The sequence below is a fragment of the Cnephaeus nilssonii genome, assembly GCF_951640355.1.
Source record: "Cnephaeus nilssonii genome assembly, chromosome: 2".
In the NCBI taxonomy this organism is placed as follows: Eukaryota; Metazoa; Chordata; class Mammalia; order Chiroptera; family Vespertilionidae; genus Cnephaeus; species Cnephaeus nilssonii.
In genome coordinates this window covers 24,008,023-24,035,903 of record NC_137073.1, presented here as the reverse complement: position 1 = coordinate 24,035,903, position 27,881 = coordinate 24,008,023, and the positions used below count along the sequence as shown (strand labels likewise).

General features: G+C 43.6%; 1 protein-coding gene across 2 annotated transcripts in view; it reads right to left on the bottom strand.

The window, feature by feature from the left end:
• The window catches only part of SHISA9 (shisa family member 9), a gene marked incomplete at both ends in the record, with an annotated part of 276,735 nt that overhangs the window by 4,492 nt on the left and 244,362 nt on the right, over positions 1-27,881 (bottom strand). Inside the window, 2 exons of one of the 2 annotated variants that reach the window (XM_079788641.1) lie at positions 11,629-11,676; positions 18,311-18,466. In XM_079788641.1, coding sequence (XP_079644767.1) covers positions 11,629-11,676; positions 18,311-18,466 — 204 coding nt within the window. The remainder of the gene's footprint in view (positions 1-11,628; positions 11,677-18,310; positions 18,467-27,881) is intronic. The other variant, XM_079788642.1, reaches the window with a different exon arrangement.

Here is a 27,881-nt window from a genome sequence, read left to right as displayed (position 1 = left end):
CGGATTAGTCTAAGGTCTGCTCAGAGCAAGGAATGCCTTCAAGGGTTCTTATTTCTGACAAGCTGAGAAAATTGATTATGAAGTAGATGTCCTGACAGCTGAGATAGGTAATGTCTTCTCCAAACGTTCAAAAGAAAAATAGTCACAGAGGCCTTCCACTCTTGCCACATCAGTGCAGGTATAGGGAGAAGCCCCTCCTTAAGAGGAATTATGGAGCTCCACAGGGAAAATCTACACCCTTCTCCACTCCCAACCCTGAATTGGAAGTGTTTAGTACGTGTGATAAGAGTGGAGTGGACAGGAAAGTCTGTAGGACTGGAATCAGACACAATTGAGTTTCTGAGACCTCAGGAATGTCATTTAACCTCTTAAAACTATTTCCTGGGTTGTGAAGTGAGGATAATATAAACGACTCTCCAGTTTATCATGAGGAATAAATTATATGAGATATATAAGCTACATGGCACAATTCTGAAATATTATAACTTATATTGCTTCCTGGCCTATGAAAGAACTGGGCTAGATCCAACAGACATTTATTGGGCACTCACTCTGTGCCAGGCCACCTGCTAAGCACAAAGGAGGCACGCATCCAAACCAACCATCCCTCTTTCATTTCTCCCTTCCCTCTTTGCTTCCCTCTACCCCCATGAGTGTTGAGAACCTAGTTTGCCCTATGAAATGGCGTGAAGAGGGTCACTGGTTTGTTTGGGATGGAGAGCTGATTAGGGAAAGCATGTCGAAGATGTGCTCTGTAACTGCGATCTGGAGCTGAACAGTCACAGAAGCAGCATTCCAGGAGAGGGAACACGTGGTTTATAGCAAAACTAGAGGCCCGGTGCATGAAATTCATGCACGGGGGTCCCTCAGCTTGGCCTGCACCCTCTTGCAATCTGGGACCACTGGCTCCTAACTGGTCGCCTGCCTGCCTGCCTGATCACCCCTAACCACTCTGCCTGCTTTCCTGATCACCCCTAACCACTTTGCTTCCTGCCTGATACACCTAACTGCTCGCCTGACTGACTGATCGCCCCTAACCACTCTGCCTGCCTGTCTGATAGCCCCTAACTGCTCACCTGCCTGCCTGATCACCCCTAACCACTCTGCCTGCCTGCCTGGTTGCCCCTAACTGCTTGCCTGCCTGCCTAATCGCCCCTAACTGCCTCTGCCTTATCCCCTACTGTGGCAGTTTCGTCCAGGAGGACATCTGGAATGACATCTAGAAGGTTGTTCGGCTGTCCAGTCTAATTAGCATATTATGCTTTTATTATTATACTAGTAGATGGCCATACTACTTTGCAGTTCCTTCCATCAAGAGGAGGAGTCTATTTCTCCACCCTTTGGACCTGGCCTAGCCTTGTAACTGGCTTTGATGTCACACATGTCCTGAATCTGGCCTTTTACAAGTTCTAAGGTTTCTGCTCCTAGGTTCTTGGAATCCTGCCTCCATGTGAAGAGGGAAGCCCAGGTTAGCCTCCTGCAGGATGAGACACCTGCAGGCCAGTTGCCCATGATCACCACAGCCAACAGCCTGCTCATTGCCAGATACTGAGCAAGGCCATCCTAGACCACCAGCCATCAGCTAACCTGCCTGCTGACTCCAGATACTGAGTAAGCCTGGCTGAGACCAATAAATCCAGCCCAAACCAGAACTGCCCAGCTGACTCAGAATCAGAAGCTCAATAACTGCTTGCTATGTTCCGCCATTAAACTTTGGGTAGTTTGTTACACGGAACTAGATAACTGCTATAGAACAGCATTTGCAAAAGCCTTGAGGTGGGAAGGAACATGGTGTTGTCAAGAAACTGAAGGGGTATCTGCGCGGTAGAGTAAAGGAAGCAAGGGCCACCAGATCATCTAACAGCTGGTAGGCAAGCCTAGATCATTTACCTGCTTGTCTTACCATCCTCCCTCCACTAGACTCTGAGATGTTTTAGAGAAGGGAAGAGTAGGCACAGGTTTGTCGCCTGGGGCACAAAACTGTCCTTCAAAGAGTTATTTTCCAGAGCATTTCAACAACAAGACTGTGGTTGGTGGTGGGTGAACTGTTTCCATAACCAGGAAATGCAATTTTCCTGAAACCCTCTCTCCAGTGTTCCGGTCGCCTCTGCTCGGGCTCCAGAGGAGGGGAAAGAAATGCTGACGTGGCCACTCTCAGTTTGTGCAAGGTGCCCCTGTCTTAGTATATTAAAAAAGCTCCTTTTGGAAGAAATAACAATTTTATTGAACAGCCCTGTAAGCCCTATTAATAAATGCATTAACCTAATCAGTCCTGCTACCTCGTGGGCAGATGGCTGACAAGCCGACCAGGAAACAGATGTGTGAGCCTTACAACAACACTGGTCCTCTCTGATTTGATTTTTCTTCATTTAAAAAGAGGAAGAAAGAATGAAAAAGGTGCTTTCCTTCCAATGAGCCTAATTGCCTTGAAGGAACAGAGGCTGTAAAATTAAACTGTACCTTCCTCCATCTGTCTCTCTCTCTTAATTAGCAGCAGACACTTACTTGTACAGGTGCGGGGTGGGATGGGGCATTGCTTCCGTGGGAATGGAGAGAGTCAAGATAATAACCAGTTTTCAAAACAAGTTGCACATCTGAGGGTCTCAGCAGGTGGCTTCCCACCTACCTTCTTTCCTTGGGCCAAAGATATCTTAAGGAGGGGCTCCTACCGCTCATTCTCACATGGTGATATTCTTGGGCCTCCGGTGATGGATTTCACCTGGTAAGCAAACCAAAGCTGTCACCACTCCTGTGTTTGGTCCAAGAATGTATGGGAATGAAGTGATTAATCTTTCCATCACCCCCGCGAATAAAACCCAAGTTGTTTGCAGTGGTCCCCGAGGTCTGCATGACCTGGCCTCTGGCTACATGTCCACTTTCATCTCTCCCACACTTATTATGAACCCATCACAGAGTGGATTCGTTTCCTGGGGTTGCCATAACAAATTATCAGGAACTGAGCAGCTTAAAATAATAGAAATGTATTCTTTCATAGTTCTGGAGGCCAGAAGTCTGAAATCAAGGTGGCAGCAAGGTCATGCTCCCTCTGCAGTCTCTAGGGGAGGATCTCTCCTTGCTACTTCTACCTTCTGGTGGCTGCAGTGATCCTTGGCATTCTGTGCCTTGGCATTCTGTGCCTTGGAGCTGCATCACGCAGTCTCTGTCTCTGTCTTCACATGACCCAGGCCCATGTATATATGTCCATGTGTCCAAATGTCCCTCTTCTTGTAAGGACACCAGTCATTGGATTAGAACCCACATGAACACAGTATGACCTCATTTTAACTTGTTCACATTTACAAAGACCTTATCGCCAAGTATGGTCACATTGTGACGTTTTGAGTAGAGACAGGTTGGAGGGGACACTATTCAACACAGTTCACACAGGATCCCTGTCTGCTCCTGAGCCCACCAAGCTTTTCACCTCATAGCCATTGGACCTTGTCCCTGCTGTTCTCTCTGCTGAATGCTCTTCTTTTTGTTTGTATATCTGCATCCTTCTTGTCATCTGGTTCTCTGATCAAAGGTCACTTCCTCAGAAAATTCCTCCTGATGACCCAATCAAAACAGAGAACCCCCACCCCCAGTTGCTCTTATCACCTCCCTCTATTTTAATATGTTCTTAACCTGTATCATTATATGAAATTACCTTTTTTAGTTACTTGTGTATTGTCTGTCTCCCTTGACTAGAATAGAAGCTCCAATCAGAGTAGAGATCATATCTGCTCTGCTCACTCCTGTATCCTCAACACCCCTAACCCAGAGCCTGGCACAGAGTAGGGGTACAATAGTCTGCATCTGATGAAGGAAGGGAAGCACCAGATGCATTCCAGTTGTAATGCCATTCTCTAAAACAGTAGAAATGGGCAGGATGCTTCATCCTCTGATCATCTAGCCTGTGACATCTAATTTTATGTGACCACTTGACTGGTCCATGTGTTATCCAGATTACACATTATTTCTCAGTGTGTCTGTGAAGATATTTCTGGGTGGGATTAGCGTTTGAAATGGTAGACTCGGTAGAGTACTCTCCCCAATGTAGGTGGGCACCATCTCATCCTTCAAGGCTCTGAGTAGAATAAAAAGCAGAGGAAGGAGGAAGCATGTCCTTCCTGCCTGCCTGTTTGAGCAGGGATGCTTTGGATTGGGATTTATACCAGCAGCTCCCCTGGTTCTCAGGTCTTCAGACTCAGACTAGAATTGCACCACCAGTTTTCCTGGGTTTCTAAATAGCAGACAATAGATAACTTTCTCAGCTTCCATAATTACATGAACCAATTCCTTATAATAAATCTCCTCTTATGCATATATGTAAAATATAAATATAGATATATCCTATATGAATATTCATATAGATGAGTAATAGGATATATATATATATACATACATAAAAAGCTATTTATTTTGAAATATTGGTTCAACCAAACCAATAGCACATAGCTCCTATTAATCATATATGACATATATGAATATAATATATATGAATAATAATACATGTATACAGTCGACCCTGAACAACATGGATTTGAACGCACGGGTACATTTATATATGATTTTTTTTTCAATTGACTCATATAGATCAACACCATGTTGTTTCTGGAAGCTAAATTTGGCCAGGTGGCTAACCTCCAACCAATGGAATGTTAGCAAAACTGATGCATCCAATTTTCACCTCACCTTTCTTATTTAAAAGAAAACTGGTTGCCTTAGATGGTCTCTTCCCCCTTTCCACAGGCTATACCAACAACCAACTATAACAATGCAGAAGAGGATAATAAGGTAGGGGCAGGTAGAGCCACAATGTTGAAGGAACCTGGTTCCCTGAGTGATGACATGGAGCAGAACAGCCCCCACCAACCTGGACCCTGGAGGCTACTACACGAGAGAGAAATACACTTCTTTCTTTTAAGACACTGTATTTGTGGGGCCTTTTGGGACAGTTGGGCAGTATTTACTTTTTACTTATATAGGAATATTTTCTGGGTCTCAATGTTTTTTTCTCCTTCACAAGCTGAATTAAAAAGTAAAAGGGAGGACAGTTCATGTTGTTAAAAGAAATGCCCAGGTATTTCTCATTTCTTTTGAAATACATTCTATAAAGCCATGCAGGTTCCTAAGGCTGTCTCAGCAGGCAGAAACAAGAAAGGCAGGAACAAAGCCTAGCTTCCCAGGCAAGAGAAGGCTGGGGAGGAGACAAAAAGATGCATCAAGGTCCTGGGCCTTGCTGCAGAGACACACATAGGGAAAATCACATTTGAACCAGGTCCTAATGAAACTGAAGGCTTTGAGTTCTTTCCACTGGGCCCATAACTTTCCTGCAGCCATGTCTAAGAGAGAAAATTGATAAGGGGAATCCAGGAGCCTGGTCCATTTTTGGTCATAACCCTGAGGGCTCCCAACAGGAGGTGTTGCTGCCTTTGCCGGAGAGGATTCTGAAGCAGTGCCTGCTGGAGCCTTGTACTGAAGCTGTCCAGGCTGTCCCATGAGCCCTTCTGTTGTGGCTGCAGGGAGCCCTCTGCCAATGTCTGCTGCTGACAGGCATCTGAAACTTCAAGGCCTGTGTCTCTTCCCTTAGGCAGTCCCCTATGCAATCACCACTTTCTGAGAGGCTGTTGAACAAGGTGGATGATCGCATGCTCCCGCTACGGCTGACCACAGAGCCCTCCATACAGAAGGCTCCAGATGGACACCTTATGCTCATTCACTGCCTTTGCATGCATCCTGCATTGCTGTTCCATAGCTTCACTGTGTGGTTTGCCTTCTGATCATTTTCCCAGCTGGTAAAATTTAATCCAATTGGTAGGTTTTCAAATGAAGCAAATAAAGGTTAACTATGCTAAATCCTATGTACCTCCTTCCAATTTGCTGTAGCAAAAGACCATCTCCAAGTAGATGATTTTAAGATTTAGAACCCTATGTTAGGTTAATGCATGAATAACCTCAAGTCTTCACCCTCCCCTGTATCCACACTCTTTTTATGTGACTTTGAAACTCACTCCCCAAAAAGGAGGATCTTGTTTCCCCACCACTGGATTCTGAATTCATCCATGTGGCTAATGAATGTAAGCAGATATGACATAAACAGATGTTTGAAAAGGTGCTTCCTGGTTTTGGTTGCTCTATGGCACCTCTGCCAACATCATGAAAACATGTCTAGGCTACACTTACTGAGGATAAAAGCCTCCTGGATCAGAGTTAAGCTATCCCAGTCATTCCTGCTAAACCAGCCTAGATCAGCCAACACTGAACCAACTCTCAGATACATGGGCAAACTCACCTGAGACCAGAAGAACCTCCCACATCAGCATAAATCACTGGCACATAGACTCTTGATCTCAATAAATGCTGAACAAAATCATTTTTAAGGCAAGAGATTTGAGGTCATTTGTTACACAGCACTATTGTGGCAATAGATAACTGATACAAATACCAGTCATTCATTCACCTTACTTCCAGGAAGAGCCCAGTTTTCAGGGAGAATCCACCTCTCCCCTATTCATAGTCCATGTGGTCTGGATGATAATACCTCTCTACTCCCCTATCCCTTAAGTATTCCCCAGTGACTATAAAAAAATCATCTCATTGCTCTTACCATAACAATTTGTTCAGAGGTAGGCACATGACAAGGCAAACCAAACAAAGCAAAGGTCAGCATTTTTACTCAGACATAAAGAGGGTTAATGAGATCAGTGATCCAAACTTTCCATTTTATAGTAGAGGCAACTGAAGCTCTGAGTTCAAGGACACCCAACTGTGTGGAAGCAGCCCTGGGTCTATAATACAGTTCTCCTGACTTCTATCCAGTTGATTTTTCTGCTATATCCCAGCACCTCGTCAGAAAAGACAACAGGATGCCCAGCTTCACTTAATAATCCTATATACTAAAAGCATAATATGCAAATCAACCCAACAGCAGACAGGTCACTATGATGGCCACTGACCACCAGGGGTCACTCAACGCAGGAGCTGCCCTGTGGTGGTCAGTGCACTCCCACAGGGGGAGTGCCACTGAGCCAGAAGCCTGGCTCACGACTGGCAAGTGCAGTGGCGGTGGCAGGAGCCTCTCCCGCCTCTGCTCCAGGAGGGCAGTAAGGAGTGAGGGGTCCCAGACAGTAAGAGCCCTGGACTGTGAGAGGGATGTCTGACTGCCGGCTTAGGCCCGATCCCCAGGGGACATCCCGATCCTCAAGGGGTCCCAGACTGTAAGAGAGCATAGGCTGGGCTGAGGGACCCGCCCCCCCCCCCCAGTGCACGAATCTCGTGCACCAGGCCTCTAGTTTACTAATAAAGTGTATGCTGAGCATCATCAATGTGCTGTGGGCACCATGCAAGATGCTGGGGAAGTTTGAAATTACATGATCTAGTTGGCTTAGCCTCAGAGAGACAGACTTTCAAACTACTCAGATGCTTGTTGCAATCTTGCTGCAATGGAATTTTCTACAAAGCAAAGAATCTCCTCCACTGACTCATTTCATCCCCTATAGGTTCCCAAGAAAGCTCATCAAAACTCCAGAGCTTGCTGTGTGCTTTTCAGAAGAGGCCAAACTCAGGAGCTGGTGGGGTTTGATTTTTATTTAATAAAAAAGAAAATCACCTTCCTATCCTCCACCAGCTCTGTACCCTACTGCTGATGAGCAAACCAATAATCCAAATCAGAAAATTTCAAAAGCCTGAATTTCATGAAGTAATGTTTTAAGGCTGCTTTCAGGTGAGTTCTTCCCCCAAGAGATGTGCACTCCAGCAGAACTGAAGCCCAAATTACACATTCTCTCTGCCTTGCGCCTTCTGTGGCATCTCTTAGATGCACATTTATCACTAAACCATACCAGTTTTCTTGGGAAAAAAGGAAATAACTAAGATTTATTGAGTACCTACTATGTACTAGACATTGCTTTAGCCATTTCACCAACATTATCTCACTTAAACCCTCTTAAGATAGGTGGCAAGGCAATATCATTTTTCCCTGTGACAGATGAGAATGAAGGCCCAGAGATATAAAGTAACTTGGCTGCCAAATTATTCTGTCACAGCTGATAAGTAGCAGAGCAGGACAGCCAACCTAAGACTGTCCATCTCCAGCATCCTTACCTTCCAGCTATAGCCCCAGCTCAAACTCCAACTAAGAAAACAGTTTCACTTCAGCAAAGAACAAAAGTAATCATGTTTGGAGGAAGGCTGCCATATGAAAAATGGTGTTTGAGGGAAAATTGTGTTTGCATCTATGATTGGGTCTTAGAAAGAATAGGTCCAAACTTTAGTGTACACAGACTTATCTAGAAGGTGTACTTTAAAAAGTAAAGGAAAAATGGGAGGCCCCCTCATCCAAGTGCAAGATTTGCACTTCTAACAAGCATCTCCAGTCATTTTGGATCAAGTCTGTAAGCCACTCTTTGAAGTCTGAGTCCTGGTCCTGGGTGTGATGTAATTTTCCTGTGTAATTTTGAGCAACATCATTTATCGCATTTATGTCAGTTCCTTCATCTGTAAAAGCAGAAAGGTTGAGTGAAGTGTATTTTCTTCATTGTCTTCATCAAAGTGTATTACTTGCATTGTCTCATGAAATTACTCTCCCAACCCTGATGGAGGGTGGATATTATCATCGCCTCTGCTTTGGAAATGGTAGAAATGGATGTTCTGGGTATGTGAATGGCTTGCACAAGAGCGCACAGCCTGATTCTAATCAGAGCCAGAGCGATCAAATCACAGTACTGTGCTGGCAGGTTTCCCCAAGTTCAGTGTCAGGTTCGAGGATTCATTTTGCAAAATAAACAGATTTCAAAAGGCATTCCTTTCTATAGTGATTAGTAGAGTCCCCTGGGCTTGAGGTGGTGGTGTCTTCTGTCCTGGATTTTAAAAGAATATGCCAAGACTTCCCAGGGTTGGCATGGGTGGGTCAATAGCAGGACCACTAGGGGGCGACCTGCATGGGAGACCTTAAGTAGTGATAAGTGAATAGTGCAAACTGGTATGCTGTTTGTCATTTCCTATGCTGGCAGATATGATTCCCCTCCAAAGTGACGTACAGTCAATGCGGGACCTTGTCCTTTCTCCTTCATAGCTACCCCTTCCTTATCCAGCTTCCCCAGGTGACACTCTCCCCTCTGCCTTCTTATTGGCTCATTGCCTATGTTCCCACAGTGGGTTGCTAGCAACATTCCTGCCATTGGATGGTAAAATACTAGCTGTTTTTCCTGAAGAGAAGAGATCAGACATCAAAATTGGTCAGAAAATGGTGGTTTATACAAAGTTTGTGCTTTTATGACACGGGATTTTTCAGCACCTTTCATTAGTTCACCTGATAGTAACAATAATGATACCAGTCATGGCCCTCATGCATCTAGACTTCCCACATGCCAGGCACTGTGACATGTGCTGTACACGATGTCTCATCTCATTCTTACAAAAAAACAGGGGCTCAGGTTGGTTGAGCGACTTGCTGAAGGTAACAAGAATACCAAACAAAGGGGCCACACTTGAAACCCAGGCATGTCTGAGGCTAAGCCCATCACTCCCTGCTTAAGTCTTCCTTTCAAGAAGGTGGCAAGTGTGGGAGACAACAATCTCCCCAATCTTATTATTACGCCTCATGGTGACTTGGGACTCGGAGTCTACAGGCTAGAGGAAGATCAGTGACCCCCAGGGAACTCGATCTGGCCCTCTCTGGGCCCGCTTCTCTCTTCCCTAGATAGGCCAGGATAAATAAAGATGCATTTAGCAGTTCAGGTGGAATTAGCTCCGTTTGCAGAGAAAAACAGCTTCCAAGCCTTGTTTTTGACCCAGCTTGAACTATTTTGTAAATGCATCAGACAACAGGCTGATAATACGGACAGGGATGCTGACTGCCTCCGAATGCTGTCACGGGACTCATAATGGCTTTGTTTTTCACAGGGGAGGAAAAAAGTTTATGCCTCAAATTAGTAGGTCTGTCATGTTCCAAATTGTTTGCATTTCTAAAAATGGATGTTGACATGTGACTAGTTATTATCTAACGCAAGACCCGAAAATCTGCCTCTTTCAAGGCAACAACTGAGTCGCCAAGGGATTCTCATTAGACACGAGGATCTAAAGCTCTGGCTCCTAATAAGGGAATGCAGTGCAGCCCCTCTCACCACCACCCCGCTTCCTCCCCAGAGCTCAGGTTGTTTCTGAGCCTCTGGGGCCCTGGTCAAGCTCCTCTCTTCAGAACCCTCAGCCCACAGGATACCTGGAAACCTAATCAAAGGGTCTAGTTTCCAATTGCAGTGATTTTCAAAGTGTGGTCCCCAGACCAACAGCATCAACATCACCTTAGAATCTGTTAGCAATTCAACCCACCCAAGGCTGGTGAATAGGAATCTCAGGTGGGGCCCAGGAATCAGGATTTTCACAACCCTTCAGGGTATGCTGACGTGCATGCCCTCAAATGGCTCAAATGTGAGAACCACTGGTGGGCCCACCACTCCCTCCTTCCCACTCACATGTGCTCATTCACTGTATACCAGTTTCTTAATTACCCTTCTACTCCGTTTTCTTCTCTCCTTCCTCTACCAGCCCCAGTTCAGGTTACCGCCCACCTGGGTGATGGTAGGTGCCGCCCAGTGGGTGTCACCAATGCCAGTCCACTCTCTCCTAATCCAGTCTCCACTCGGAAACCAGATCTAGCTTTTGAGAATGCAAAATTGGTGGTGCTAGGATCCTGCCTAAAGCCCTGCTATGTCTTCAAATTTCCCCCTGTTCAAGGTCATAAAAGAGTTCTACTTCAACCTCTTTGGGTCACCTACATTCTCCCCACCACCGATCCAACAAAGCACCAGAGTGAAGAAAGAAGAGAACCATGTTTCCAGTCTGTTCTGAAAAGAGCTGCTCCCGTCACAGCATGGGAAAGAACTTAGGCATTGCAGTCAGAGAGACACGGGTGCAAATTATAGCTCTACCACTTAGCAGCCCTGCGACTGTAGGCAAGCCAGACATCCTCGCTCAGACACCCATGTCCTCACCTCTAAAGGGGATTGATAACGCCTACACCGCTGGGATATGGGAGAATTAAATGATAACAAAGCACTCTGTGGCACATAGTAGGGAGAGAACAAGCTGAATCCACCTCCTGCTCACCCAGCTAGTTTCAAGTAAACCAACTCCTTAACTTTTGATGCTACCTCAGGAAACAGCATCTGTTCCCTAAAAGCCTAATCATTCCCAAGGATCCTGGGGATGTTTTCTCTCTGTTTATCTACCTGTTTATCTCTCCCTCGGAAGTTGTGTTTTTTCCTGCATTAATTTACCTTTGTGTTTTGCCATGTTGTCTGAGACAAAGCAGCATTTCCCGGAGGTCTTATTTGGGATGGTTTCTGGGAGTGACATTTTCCTTCAGGCAATATATATTGGAAAGCAAGAAGTAGTAATTCTTCAACAATGGGCCCAGAACTTGCGCGCGCGCGCGTGCGCGCGCGCGCGCGCGCACACACACACACACGCACACAACATCTATACACTAGAACCTAGACGCTTAAACGGACTTGTAGGTCCACCCAACACAGACACACGTTTGCATTAGGTCGTACATAGACACTAGGACTCTCTGTGTCTTCACTGATTAATGTCAAGTCTGACAACACCTGTACAAACAAGCTACAGAACACCGTTTGGTACCTTTTGGTGACTTAAGTGTCGCCACTGCCCAGTCACCATCAGAACTTCCTAAAAAATAACAATGGAGAGATGCTGATCTGTTTCTTGCTTCGGTTTCGCTGTGTCTTCACATCCAGGTGCTGCTGGCGGCCCCAGCTGGAGCCTCCAAGGGGGACAGGCCTCAGGGGACACAGGGAACAGGGCGAAGGACCAAATGTGCAAATGAAGTTATGTGGGCATCTCTTTCTGTAAGACCTTGAAGCAGTTTCAAGACAAAGCCCACAGCGGATCAAAAGAAGCCCCCTGCAAAAGGCCTAGATATTTTCAGTAACGTAAAGGGAGAGAGAATTCTTAGACAGTGAGTAGCTCTAAATCTCAACCCTCTAAGAAACAGAGAAAAATCTGTTTAGATGAGGTGACTATGGTTAATGACAACACTGTGCTGACAAGGGATACATTTTGATCCTGTTTTACAGTAATCCCCCTCCTGAAAAGGGGGCGGGGTGCATTATTAGCATCAAATTCCAGGTAGGGGCAGACCCTGCTGACTGCAGCTGTGTTTGAAAAATATTGTTGAATGAATGAATGAATGAATTCGAGTTTCTCCAAGGAGTCACTTTTCCTAAGGTATGAAAATTTCTTTAAAAGCTAAGCTGGTGAACTGAGAATTCCATAATGCCCAGAATTTTTATTATAAATCAATTTCTCCAAATTGAATTCCATTTCAGAGGTTCCAAATGAGCGCTGGGGGACTCTCACATTATTAGCAGAACTCCAGGGGGACCCCTTTCATAAAGTAAAAGATGGCTCTGGCTACACACCCTATGCCTGTCCCTGGTAGGCTTTCTCTGTAAGATTGGGTTTTACTCAAAGCGGGGCAAACCTTCCCAGGTGTCTTTGCAGCAGCCTCTGCCCATTGGCTACAGGTCTGACCAATCAGTGTGCACCACCAGCTTCTCTTTCTTAGGAATCTACCAGGAAAGACCAAGTTCTCAACATTTCTCTAAAGTTTCCAGATTCACGTCAGACTGCCAGCTGAGAGGAGACGCAGGGAACAGTCTGTGATCTGAATGATTACAGAGCACAAATCTGTCCCCACTTAAATAGTTCCGGTTGGCCTCACAGGCGTTCCAAAGGACACTCAAATTGCCACATTCCCCCTGTGGATCTGAACTCTACACCCTCATCATTCACAACAGAGGGGAAATTGGAGTGACAGGAGAAGACTAACAAGTTAAAATTAAGTGGAACTCGCCCAGGATGACTTCCGGTTTCTTCTTCCTCTGAGCTGGGGTCATTGACACCTGGAAACAGTTGCTTGGCCCCAGTCGTCCTCTGCGGGTGGACACAAGCCTGACCAAGCCACTGAGTCACTGGGCTCAATGAAGCCCTATCACCCCCCAGTCCAAGCCATCACCGTTTGCAATGAAGACAGGAACCATGCTGTGGTCACCTCTGTCCCCATTACCCAAGACAGGGCTTCGCTCCGACAAATTTTGTTTCATAAATCCATTGTTAATAAGGACACTTACTCAGAGGGCACAAAGGCTATCAAAACATATAGGTACGGTTTCACTATGCACTTGGCACTAGTGGACATTAGATAAGTATTCTGGGTGTGAAAAATTAAGTTCTTATTAAAAAGGGATGGACCTAAGGCATTGAGAATTAGAGGACATGAGGGAACTTTCTGGGAGATGAAAATATTTCTTATCTTTACTGGGATGTTGATTACCCTAGTGCAGGGGTCCTCAAACTTTTTAAACAGGGGGCCAGTTCACTGTCCCCTAGAGAGAAGGAGGGGAGTCGGAGATTGCGGGTGCACATTCCACGCATGCGCACTGCGGGCCCGGGACAAGTCAGCTGCTAAGCAGGACAGGCAGCGGCTGGCGGCAAAAACACCCAGAGGGCTGGATAAATGCGGCCCTCGGGCTGTAGTTTGAGGACCCCTGCACCTAGTGTATCTATATTTTAATAAGCACACCATTGTAAAATTTAATTATGTGTAAATTATACTTCAACTATAATATACATTAAATATATTTTAATTATACTCAGCATCACGGGGCAACTTTTGCCTTCAAACAATGAAAAACAACACCTTACTAAGTCTCCCCCTACAAAAAGAGGAGAATGGGCCTCCTCCACCTTTTTTGGGGGGGGAGGGGGAGGCTGGTTATATCCTTCTGATGCCAGAAATTGCTCTCTGGATGACAGCATCATTTTGTGGAAAGAACATAGGATTCTGCATCAGGAAATCCTAAATATGACTCTTATCTCTGTCCTCTACAAAAGTGTGACTTTGGAAAAATCACTTAACTATATGAAGCCTCACTTTCCCCATCTGTAAAACATTGGAACAACACAGAGATATACTATTTGGGCGTTCAACGATACTAGCTCCCTTTCTGCCATAACTTTAAACAAAAATAAACTAACAGAGGTCATTTCATGGGTGAGGCCTGTATGCATTATTTAGGGTTTGCACACCAAAAAAAAAAAAAAAAGTGAAAAAGGAATTCCCATATGTCTAAATGCATTGTTACTGTGGCTTTAAGAAGTGCTATTGGAAAATGTAACATGGTTCCAGCAAACATAGTCCATCGTCTGTCAAACAGCAACAGAGAAAATATTTTCTTATTAAAATTTTGAATTAAAAACAAAGGCACCACACATAGCATTCTATCAATCATGCTGGTACATCCTGTCTCTCTCACTAGGCAACCAAAGTTGCACTGAAGCATCTAAAGGGCACGTGCTTGGGAACCTTTGGTTGGTGAGAGGAGAAACTAGACTTGGGGCCAATGGGAGATAAATGCCAATGTGGGGGCAATCTTCTGTTGGCAAAATCCATCAGGAATTGCAGAAAAGGGTGGGCCTTTTCTAGTTCAGGTCGCAGGATTCACCCCTCTCTGAACTATCAGGTGATGCTTAGGGATATTTTGACAAACACCTCCGACTTGTAAGAACTAACCTATGAGGAACCCTAAAGTGGGTCTTGACATTGTAACCACCCCTCACACTGGTGGCTCAGGTCAGAGAACTTGGGTGCTTACCTAAATTTTCAGGCAACATTTTGACTCAGTCTATCATCAGACACACCTCTTGACTTCCAATCTGGGGAAAATATTTCTAAAATGCTTGAACCCACATTTCTGACTTAGTAAGAGGGTTACTTGAGTGAAATAGAATCCTTCTTTGATAGACCGTAGCCCTTCACCTGGGCGTGGGTTTTCGTTGTCCAGGAGATAGATGGGGAGAGCAAAGAGGTTTGGGCTGCCTCTTTACTGGTCCTCTGAAAAGTCATCTGCTGTTTGCTTACTTGCTTGTTTGTTTTATGAAATTCCCAAAGTGAGTTAGCTTTCAGGTCCGTCTTTCCATCCAACTAGAGGGAAGGATATGGATCTATCTACTTCCTTCAAAGTGCTATCTGGGCAATTGCGTGTTAATCAAGGCACCAGTGTATCTTGGAGATTCAGGGGAAAATATGAGCAACAAACAAGTCTTAAATGTGTGGCAGAATTTACTGAGGACTGACTATAGACCAGGTCAAGCACTTTCCGTGCACTGTATCATTAAATCTTTCCAACTAACCATTAGCTGTACATTTTAATCTCCATTTTACAGATGGGGAAACTGAGACCTGAGGAGGTTAAATAATTTCTTCAATTACTTGATAAATGTCTGAACTAGATCTTAAACTCAGTCCTGACCAGTTGCAGAGGCCACGTTGCAGATGACTTTCTGCCATCTTGCTGATCACCTCCTGCTCCTGACTTGATGTGGGATTACATGGTATTATTCACCAGTTTTACAAATATATAGTGGGATCACTAATCAAGTTCCCCACATGGTGCTAGATGCAGGGGATAGATTGATGAATGGGGCAGACTTTGGTTCATGCCTCAATGAAACCTATAAAAAAGGGATGTCAGATTAAATGTTTGGGGAATGAATAAATGAATGATTGATTGAATGAATGAGTGAATGAATGAACATATAATAAGTCAACCCCATCCCTCATTCTTGTACAGAGTCAGATGAGGTTTAGCCTCTGACATTTCCCTAACATGTGGTAATCTTTACCGATAACTGGGCAGTGAATCCCTTGGGAAAAGAGATGTGTCAGTAGTCACATGCTATATAAAAGCAAAGGTTCTAATTCCTGAATTACGGAGAGAAAAGAGCTCTCTTTAAACACGAGTGTGTGTGTTTTCAACATGCAAACCAAAAAAAAAATTAAATAAAAGGAACAACCAACAGTTACTACCCTCTTCATTCCGGAGTTGGAAGTGAATGAATGGGGCAATTTAATGGCCCACAGATATTGTAATAACTAGAATGAGTGGAATTGTTTAAGTTTCTAATTTTAAAATTAGAGCGGTGCTTGGAGACTGTATAATTCAGCCTCCTCATTTTTCAAATGCAGAAACTTGGGTCAAAGCGTTTCAGTGACCACCTAACCCACTTGATGTTCTGGATATTAAAGCCACCAGGAGAAATTTATTTTTCAGCGGTATTTTTAAACTTGGCAGTTCACCCTAAAATCTGTCCAAGACTCATCTTATTTACTGAATTGACATTTTTATAAAATAAATCTGGTTATCAGAGGTTGCTGAGCTTTTAACAGCAAAACATTTTTTAAACAACTTCTCTCCTGGGTAGTAATGATTTCAATAATGAAATGTATCCCATCATTCACACTATGGTCACATTATGACTTAATAAAGAACGCTTGAAATAACGTTTATAATGGGATTTGCATGTCATTTGTGCAGGCAGACGCTGGACTCCTGGGTAACCATTGAGTCAGGCAGTCCCTCAGTCAGCTCCTCAGTGGACCTCCACTCACTAGAGATTCCCAAAACTATCTGTGACTCACATAAAGACTGTGAACCCCCACAATAGTCAGAGAAGAAGCAAGAGGGCACATTAACCATATCCAGGATTAGGGAGTGTTCCCCAAGTGAGATCCTTCACAAGTTTTGGAGGATATAGAGGTGTGGCTCTCTTCCTACTAAGCTATTCTTTGATTCTTGTCAAATACAAGCTCATTCATTCATTCGACAAACATTTTAGGAGTTCTTCCTTTGAGGAAGAAAGGTTACTCGAAGAGTGTCAAATAAATTGTCATCCTGCAGATGTAATTCCAAATGCACTGCAGACATTTGCTCTGCACGGTGCATAAATCCTGAACTCTGAAATCAAGGAACTCTGTGGTAATATGTATCCATTATTTACCCAAAGAGCTACTGGGTTTTGAGGGGGAGGAGCGGGAGATGCTGGACCTAAGTTGAACAAATGAGTTGCTTAGAGTAATGTGACCAGTTCCAAAAGATAAAGCATCTGGACTGATTTTTTGTGTGCCAAGAGAAGAATCAAATATAAGAGCGGACACTATTTATGACCTAAATGCAAAGCTCAGAACGGGAGGCAGGCTGTCAAATAGTGTACGAGGCTTCCGCAGTTACATCAACACAGATGCCCTGACTCTTGCTCTCCTAGGCAACAGCCCTCCACCCTTCCTAGTGATATGTGAGTCTATTTGAACATGCTTAAGATGCATGTGCTGTGCAAACACACAATATGGAATAGAGGAATCTGTGGTCATGAGATGTGGATGAGGGTTCAGTTGGGTGTAGAAATTAAACATGAAGCATAGGGGACTGGTCAATGGGTCTTCTGTTTGCCCAAAGTCTGACTTAGCCATGGCTGTTGCTGTCACCCAATAGGACTCTGTCATGAGTACATTCTTGAAGATCCTGGGTCACTGTCACACTCCCTCATGTCCAAGGTGGGGAATAGACCAAAGGGCTGTGGGAGGGTAGTGGCAGAAGCATAGGCTCCAGCGTAATAAAAACACAGGTTCCAGTCTCAGCTCTGTCGCCCACAGCTGCTTGATTTGGGGAAAGTTCAATTAGCCTCCCTGAGTCTTGGTTTCCTAATCAGAAAATTGAGACAATAACTGTGTCTTCCTCTTTAGCTCACTGTGAGAAAATGAGACAGGGTCAAAGGCCCAGTGCAATGTCTCACACTTGATAAGAACTCAGTTAGTAGCAGCTCCAGGCTGCCTGTCCCAGGAAGTACTTATATCCTGAAGAGCGGAAGCTTCCTGGGATGGGAACGTTATGCTCACCCACTTCTCAGAGATAGAATGACTGTGTGTAGATGAGTGCAGTCCAAATGAGTGCTGAATTTAAAGGGCAAGGCATTCGGAGACTCCATGTCCTGGATTCTATGTTAGATTCCCTGAGGCAGATGGTAGATGCAGAAGGGGCTGAGGTGTCAGTGGGACCTGATGAGCATACAGATCCTCCTCCCCAGGTAACAGCCCCAACATGTGCTGCCCACCCATCCTGCCCCACACAGCCAGGACAGACTTGACCTGGGTCAGACAGAAAGCATCTGAGGGGTCTGATCCTTAGTAAACTATATCCCAGGTAGAGAAATCCAGAATATATAGGTAGGTAGAATGATAGATAGATAGATAGATAGATAGATAGATAGATAGATAGATAATAGATAGATGATAGAAAAAAGACAGGAGAAAGAGAAGAGAGAGATTTTGAGAGATAGATAGATGAAGAGAGAGATTAGAAGAATGGAAAAAGGAGTTGAAAAAAAGTTGGAGAGAGAGAGAAAGATCTGGATGGGACAGCAAAGTAGAGAAGAAAGAGGAGAGGAGAAACGAAACAGCACTTACCGACGGCCTTCAAGGAGGCGTATTTGTTGAGCTCTTTGCCAGGAGGTTGCTGTTCATAGGGGTTGGAAATCTGGCCCAGGCTGGGGTACGAATGCGGATGGCCCATCTGCTGCAGCAAAGGGGAGGTGGGCACTGCGTTGTTCATCTGGCTAGAGTCTGGAAATGAAGAGACAGAGGGAGATGGTCACAGGCAGTGCAGGTCCTTCTGCCAACCCCCACCATCTTGCAGTATTCATCGAGACCAAAACTCCCGACACTTTGGGGACATGAGAGAACAGCAGAGGACGTCCGGGCACATCAGGAACCACGGAACACAGTCTTCACTGGAGAGCAGGTGAGGACAGGTGGATAAAGGCGAAGGACGTGCCCAGAAAGTCTCCACCTCCACCATAAATTAGCACAAGGTCCTATCATTGTAGTGGCTATTTTTTAATTTATTGATTTGAGAGAGAGAGGTACGGGGTGAAGAGAGAGACAGGGGGACATTGATTTGTTGTTCCACTTACTCATGCATCGATTTGTTGCTTCTTGTATGTGCCCTCACTGGAGATCGAACGACGCTCTAACCACTGAGCTACTGGGCTAGGACCTGTAGGGCCTACTTTTATTATCAAAACAATATATGAATAAGAAGATGATCAACTTCAGTAATAGTCAAGGAGATGCAAGTCTGAACAACAACGAGAAGCCATTCCTTTGCCAAGAGACGGGCAAACATTGAAAAGATTGAAAGACACCAGTACTGGTCAAGTAGCTGGAAACTGGGCAGTCTCATCAACTGATGGTGGATGTGTGATTTGCGGCATTTGCGGAAAGGAATCTGGGAGTGGGTGCTGAATTTAAAGTGCATGTGCATGTTGATCAAATAATTCCACTTCTAGGGACTGAGCCTTCAGAAATATAAGCACCAGGATGTAAGGATATTCGTTGAGAGATGTTCATTGCACTGTTGTTTGTAAAGTGAAAACATACATACTCAGAGAGAAACCATCTGAACTCCTATCAATATGGAAATTCTTTCTTTAATTTTAATGTTCATTTCATTTACTTTATTATTTTGAGCATGTTCATTCTCTTATTCCTATTCACTATTTAAATTTAATTATGTAGTAATTGATAAATAGCAAATATACCTGCACATATGTGCAAGTTATTCACCCACCAGCCAACTTAGGAACTAGAACATAATCCATGCTTACAAAATTCTTAAATAAATTATTGTACATCCATATTATGTACATAATATATACATACATATGATGGAATATCATTCATCCACTAGAATGAAAATCAGTTAACCATGTCAAACTGAATAGTTTCTTATGGTTTTATAGTGTTAAGAGGAAAAAGAAAAGAAAAGAATATAGCATTTTTTTGCCTGGCTGGTGTGGTTCAGTGGTTGAGCATCGACCTATGAACTAGGTCACGGTCTGATTCCCAGTCAGGGCACATGCCCGGGTTTCGGGCTCGACCCTTGTGAGGTGTGTAGGAGGCAGCTGATCAGCAATTCTCTCTAATCATTGATGTTTCTCTCTATCCTTCTCCCTGCCTCTCTGAAATCAATAAAATATATTTTTTAAAAAGAACATCGCATTTTTGTTGAATAAAAGAAAATCTATGCATATTTTTGTGTGCTATGGTTTGCAAAGAAAAAATACGAAAAGACACACAAACTGAATACTGGTGACTTATGTGAAATCAGATTCGTGGGGCGATTCAAGAGGTTTCTCTGAGGAAATGTTCTCTGAGTTGAGATTTGGAGATCTAGATGTTAGTCAAGGTGGGAGGTAGAAGGTGTTGGGGAGGTCGTTCCAGGCAGAGGAAGCAGCACGGAAGAAAGTCCTGAGTTGGAGGGAACAGTACATTCTCCGAAACTGAAAGAATGCTCCGTGGCCACTAGCCAGGCATGCTGCAGAGCAGGGTGTGAGGGAAGTGGGACCAGGCGGGGCTGAGAGGCTGGCAGGACCCAGTAGACCTTGTTAAGGGTTTCCTCCTCACCCTGAGAGCAATGAGATGGATGAACAAGAGGCAAGAGTCAAATGGGAGACAGGAGTCTAGGTGTCATAATTATGGCCCCATTTCAGGCAGGAAATACAGGCTCTCTCCAACTTCAAGAAGCACATGTGCAGATCCAGACAAACATGGCAGGGCTGCTGGTGGTGCCCTGAAGATTCCCAGACATGCACCCATTTCCCAGCTGCTGTGTCAGCCGCTAACAGCTCACAGCTGCTCCAAGTATCCAGAAAATTGCTCTCTAAGCTGACTGGAGTTACCACCCAAGTTCTAGTGTGCTTAATGTACCTCACCATCACCACCTGGGGTGGCCAGCGACCAATGTCCAGCTGACATTAAGATCCAAAGACCAGCCTTTGTCTCAGGTGGGGATGAATTATGGAGCAATAGATACCACAGAGCTCCCAGGGGTTGGGACAGGTTTATGTGTGCCTCCTTTATCTTTAACATTTTGTTTTCCTCACAACCTTAAAGGTGTGTGTGTGTGTGTGTGTGTGTGTGTGTGTGTGTGTGTGTGTGTGTGTGTTACCTGACAGGCACTCTCTCAAGTCTCATGCCCTGTACCCCTCTTAAATGCTGCTTCTAGACAATTCAACCCATGACATGCATGGAAGAGCTGGGCTTTAGAAACCAATAAACCCAAATGGAAAGAGGCAGGGATTTCACAGCTGAGACACAGAGATAAGGAAAGCATTTTTATCACTGCACATGCACAGGCCACCACACAAGCCCAACTGTCTAATGGAAATGTCATCAAACATAAGCCAAGTGCCCAGCCTCTGGCCAGCATCTGAGGAGGCAGCCCTATCTTTCTCCATGATAGCTTTTTGGCTAAGATTCAGTAGGGCAGGAGAGGCTTAAGATTAATGAATTAATGGTGGAAAAGATATTGCATAAGATACAACTTTCACTGGACCCTGGACCCCAAGGTCCTTTGACATTTTCCTCGCCAGAACAACCTGCTGGGGAGATCTGTCTGCTTGCCCTGGGCATGTCTGTCCAGACATGTTTTGTGCCCAAATGTTGGTCCAGTTGGAAGTGGCTTACTGTAAGTTCTCATTCTGTGCTTTTCCTCATGACTTGTTTTTCTAGTGGACAGCTTTGTTTACGTGAGTTCACCACTTCCTCTGGCACTTCCCCATCCCCTTTGAGTCGCTGGATGAGCTGCCAATCATGGTAACTGCCTTAGTTTGGGTTTCCCCAGAAGAAGTCACTGAGACAAGGACTCAAGTGCAAGAAGCATAAAGAGGAGACGATCTCAGGAAATACTGGTAAAGTGGAGGGGGAGTGAAACAGGGAAGAGAAAGAAGCAGATAGAGAGTGCAATGCTAAGCAAGAAGCAACTGTGGCGAACTGGAGTTTAATTCCACTTTAGAATTCTGGTATGTTGGTGTAGAGTGCATGTCTCAGAATTCTGTCACCCCAGGAGAAGGGAACACCTTAGTATTTATACACTCACTCCCATTAGTCATTGGTTGAGGACTAGGAGACAGTTATTCCTCAGCACTTGCAATCTGCCTTGTTCCTGGGCAGAGTGAGCTCTAGTGGCCAGAGAAACTCTTACTCAGAGATGTCAGAGCTGGCAGTTGAAAATCAGGCCAGTACCTCACCCTTTTGGCCACAGAAGTGAGCACATGACCCAAATCAGACCAATCACAACACCTTCTTCTTCTCAGAAGACACAGAGTGTGTGATCTAGACTGGGCCAATCAGAGTTCTTCCCTGAGTGATTAGGCCAGAAGTGAGTGTGTGATCTAGACTGGGCCAATCAGAGTTCTTCCCTGAGTTTTTCTATTTGGAACCTTTGGTGTCAAGGAGCTAGAAGGCATGAAGTCAAATGAGTATGAATCTATCACATGAATGAAAGCATTGTCCATTGTGAAGAAATAAAGGACAATGGGCGAGAAGCAGAGGAGAGAGGGAAGCCCCTTTCTAAATACGCTATTATGCTTTGAGATTACTGTCACTTGCAAGGTAGACTTCTGACTAGTGTGATTGTTATCTGGAACTGACCAAAGGGGAGGCTGACCATGGGGCTCTAAGGATTGTGTCAGATACAAAAGGCAATACCCCTGGGTTTTCTACAGAGCTTCCATAGATATTTCAAACAGCAAATTGCCTTAGTAGTGCATACAGAATTCTCAAGGACATTCATAAGTTAATTAACTAATGTCTTAATGGAAGTCCCCTCCCCTCCCATTTTCCCCCTGGAAATAGATTCCAAACATTAGTCTGTCTAGTTACAGAGTTGACTTCCTCATCCCATCAGCCAATGGGAGCCCTTCCTCCCATCTCTTTGCTCCCTCAGTCCCAGATCCCACCCACTAGGCACAAATCCTATTTCCAGGCAGGTCAGGGGAAATGCTAAACACTTCATTAAAGAAAATAGAAATCTGTATAGATGTTCCTCACCACTTGGGACAGCCTTTTATATTATTAAACAGAATATTTAATATTCCATTATAAAGTATTTGCTTTTGGATGACTCTCCCAAGCCCTGAGCTACCTCAAGGGCAGCAAGTAGTTCCTTAATGTAAGTGGGTATGATGGAGAAGGCTCATCAAAATGATCCCTCACAAAGGAAGAAAGGAGGCTGCCCCAAAGTTCCTGCTTTCACATTCAGAACCACAGGAAGCAAATTTCTGGTGGTTTTAGATCATCATTTTGTGCTAGCTTCCAGGCATTGAATACTCAGAAATATTGAAACCAGTCTCAGGCCAGCGATCAAGAATTATTAAACAGACATTTGTGACTGGGTTTTTAAAATGTTATTTCATTTTACTGAACAGGACTTCACAACTCAGTTTCTCTGTGAATTTTCCACAAATATTAGTATATCCAGCTACGGGGGAGAAACAAAAGTGTAGATGGAGAGAAAACCCGGTTGGCATCCAAGAAAATAGAACAATAAGGTGAGGGAAGAGTGGATAAGATCAGGGTTATACTCTGAAAATCCTACCGTGGCCAATTGAGAGAAGGAATATAAAGATAGATAGATAGATAGATAGATAGATAGATAGATAGATAGATAGAGATAGAACGTCTTTCAAGGCATATCACAAGGAAGAATAGCACAGAAAGGTACAAGGTGGTGAAATACTATTTTGTGGAGCATATATTATGTGCCAGTCACTTGATAAAGAACTTCTTTGTATCTATAATTTTGCTTCTGTTTTATTTCTTCATTTACTTGTTTCTGTTTGGTTTTGGTTTTCAGATACCACACATAAATAAAACCATATGGTATTTGTCTTTGTCTGGCTTATTTCATTTAGCTTGATCCCCTCTAGGTCCATCCATGTTGTTGCAAATGAAAAGATTTCATTCATTTTCATTGCTGAGTAATATCCCATTGGATATGTCAACCAATAGTCATTGGTGCCAATTCAATGCCAACAGGAACCCCCAATTAATGGTGCAGTGAAGACAGAAACTTTATTCATTGCAAAAGAGCTCAATTGTAAAATAGCACCACTATGAGGTGGCCCCGGGGCCAGGCCCCTCTCTGGCTAGACAGCTCTGCTCTTCTCCTCAATGGTCTGCTCTGCTCCATGCAGGTCTGCTTTGTGCTGTGCTGGTCTGTTCTGCTTTGCTCTGGTGAGACATCCTTGGTGTTTTAGCTAAGCCAGGGAGACATAGTCATCAGTCACCACTGGAAAGGTAAAGTGAGCTCCCAGAACCAGAGGGGAGCTGGCTTACATGAACAGAAGTCCCCACCCCTGGTTCCTGATTGGACCACCCTCATGCAAATGAGGACTTCAAATCCTTACAGTTTGATTGGTCCAAAAGGCACTGTCCTGATTGATCAGAACAGAGCCACTCTGATTGGTAGGCACTGCACAGCTCTGATTGCATGAGGAAAGCCTCAGTCCTATTGGTTGAAATAGGGTTCCAGGGACCCTTTTATAAGGGCGGGCTCAGATGGCAGATGGGTAGTTCAGCACAGGCTTCTTCCAGAAGAGCAGTTTGCATGAGTGGTCCTTGTGCAGAAATAGCTGCTAGATTCTGTTTTGTGTGTTTTTTTGTTTTGTGTTGTTTATTTGTTTGTTTGTTTGTTTGTTTGTTTGTTTTAATTTGAGCCCAGTTAGCCACCAGGAGCTCTTCTTAGTAGGTGTCTCGTTTTCCTCAGGGTTCATATATATATATATATATATATATATATATATATATATATATATATATACCACATCTCCCTTATCCACTTGTCTATCAATATGCACTTGGGTTGCTTCCATAGCTTGGCTATCGTAAATACTAGTAATGCTCTAATGAACATAGATGTTCTTATATCTTTTCAAATTAGTGTTTTTAATTTCTTCAGATAAATACCCAGAAGTGGAATTGCTGCATTTTATGGTAGTTCTAGTTTAAATTTTTTGAAGAACCTGCTTAATGGTTGCCAGATTTGGGGGTGGGGTGGGGGAATGGGTGAAAAGGAAGATATTAAAATGTACAAATTGCCAAATATAAATGGGAGGGAAAGTGGCCAGTCATGGGGATATAAAGTACAGCATAGGGAATATAGTCAATAATATTGTAATAACTCTGTATGGATCACTTTTTAAGTTTTATAAATGTCTAATCACTGTGTTGTACACCTGAAATTAATATAATACTAGTGGCCCAGTGCACAGATTCATGCACATTGAAAAGAAATTAATCAGAAGAAATATTTTAATTTCGCTATTCGCCCTTTCTCTGTAATAAAAGCGTCAACCAAATTCACAATTGACAATGAGAGATTGAAACACACACGTGGGATTGGCACCAGCAAGAGCTTTATATGTATCTCGAATGTGCGAGTCAACTTAGCCTTTTATATATATAGATTAAACTTGCTTAATTAGACCTGCTTTCTGATGTAGCTAAACTTTTTCCAACCCAGTGAAGCACCCCAACTTCTCTTTCAGGTAATTCTCAGCAACACAGCAGTAAATATCAACACAAAGCAGATTATTATTGTAGATCACACAGGGAGAACAAAGGGTAAAATATTTAACTGCAGCAGTGTTTGACTATATTATGTGCAGTGAGAAAACCTGAGGTTATTTTCAAGGTCCACCATTTCTTACTTCTTTTCAGTTGGGTCAAGTTTCTAAACTTTCTAAATCTCCATTTTCTGGCTAATGAAAAGAAAATAGGATTCCACCAAGTCTCCTATCTACTTACTCAAGGATTTCTGTGAGGATCAAATGAGATGAGGCACAGGAAAATGCTTCACAGACATTTGGTACAGTGTAAAGTGTTTCCACCTGGCTATAAAGCAAGTCGTGTTCCTGGGCTGAAGAAACTGCAAGGAGACTAGTCCTCGCTAGGGAGAGGAAGCCGGGTGATGCTACCTGACGTCATTACCCGGCGTCTACAGCCACCATTTCTGGGCTGGACTGGGCTGTGGGCCACACATTTTGCGCTATGGGGTCTTGGTAGCCTTGGCTGCGATTTGGTGGGCTGTCGCTCCTGGGTGGTGGTGGGGCCTGTGTCCCACTGGGAGAAGCTGAGTGTTGCTTTGTGGGCACCAGGTCCGCGGTGCCAGTGCATGTCACGGCAGCTCCTGCATTAAGTGTCTGTCCCTTGGTGGTCAGTGCGCATCATAGCGACTGGTCAGATGGTCAGACACTTAGCATATTAGCCATTTATATATATATATAGATTACATGTCAACTATAATTGAAAAAAATTTTAATTTAAAAATAAATAATTTTTAAGAAGAACTTTTATGCACTATCTCCTTTAATCCTTATATTAAATCTATGGGGTAGTGATAAGGAACAATATATTTTTTGGGGGGAAAATGTTTAATTTAGATAACTTAAAATGGTTATAATACTGATATGAAATAACCAAAGTTCAAATCAAGTCATGGAAACCTTGAATTCATTCCCCAAACAAAACCAAAACTGCTTATACAATATCAAAATAGCTCCACTAAAGCAAAGGAGATGGACATTTCCTAATGTGAGAAAACAACAAGGTAGGTTAGGTTGGCAAAACAAACAATGCATGCTCTATAAAGTCAGAAATACCCTAATATGTTCTAGTTTGGAAATAAAAGAAGGGAACGCATCTGGCTGGTGTTGGTAATCGAGCTAATGAGAGGTGTAGCAAATGGAACTGTCACTAAAAACAACTCAACAGCAGGCCATTATGAACATGAGCCCATCACAGTCAGAATCTTCAACTGTGACCAGTGAGACCAGCAGGGGCACTGAGAGCCGTCCACCCCAATGGGCATGGCCACCAGGGAATAGTGCCCAGTCTTCAGCTTTGATGTTTCGGCACATTCCTAAGTGCCAGGCCCCTCTCTTCCCTTAAGACCACACCACAGCCATCCCCTAAGCTGGGTTTGCTCTTCTTTTGGTTCATTTCTTCCTACCAAACCTTTTTGCCTAATTTATAAGGAGGCCCTTTAAGTAAACATTATACCAAATGGTACAGAATAAAGTCCAAGAAGCAGTGTTTTGGGTAATTTAGGAAAGCAGCAGTAGTGGCTGCCAGAGGGAAAAGGTCAAAGTATTAAAAACCAAAACCAAACTCAGCACTACCATCGACCTTCCTCTCAGAGCTGAGATGTGGCACGTGAGTCTTGATTACAGACAGCTACACACAAGTCCCAGGTTGGGTAAGATAATTTACAAAGAAAAATCCAGAATTAATACTGAAGAATAGGCTTCTCAGGTTCTTCTTAAGCCAATGAATCTGATCAACTTAGAACAAAGCCGTTCGAGATGCCCTCATTGTGCCTGGAGATAGGGCGCTTTCCCAGGCTGCGTGACAAGGGTATTCACTAGTCTGAGAGTACCATAGGAACACTTCTACCAAAATGAGTAGGCGGAAAGGATGGAACTATATACCTGCTCAGGGATGATGCTAGCAGGACAACCTTGAGATGAGAACAGATGATAAGCTAAAAAACAGAACAGACTCCTCCATGGATAGCTATCCAACGCAAAAGAAACACACATACAACAAAGAGTTAAGGTGTTCTCAAAGTGTCTGCCTATGAATACAAATTTGAAACTAAAAAGGACAAGCTGCATTACCTTCAAACATAGTTCATATAAATTAGTTCTCAAAAAAAAAAAAATACCTTCCAGGTACAGATATACTGTCTATAGTACAGTATATACAAATATAGTAGTATAACTCAATTTATTGCTAGAATGTTATTTGGTTGTTACAAAATCCATCAGGGTGTGTGTGTGTGTGTGTGTGTGTATATATATATATATATATATATATATATATATATATATATATATATATATTGGGGGGGGGGGAATAGAAGGCATCCAGAAGAGTGAAGAGTAATCTTCAAATTGCCTAAAGTACCAGGCTAATTTTATACTATATTTTAACCTTTCCAAGAAAGTGAAATAGCTCAGTTGGGGGAAAAAATGTTTTTAAAGATAGAGAAACATAAGCCATAATGAGATAAGCAGATACATTCATGGGAAAAGACTTCATCTTGCTTTTACTTAATTTTGATATTTCTAGAAAAAAAAATCAAAGTTAGCCAACACCAAGCTGAATATCATATAAAGAAAAAACAAACTTAAGG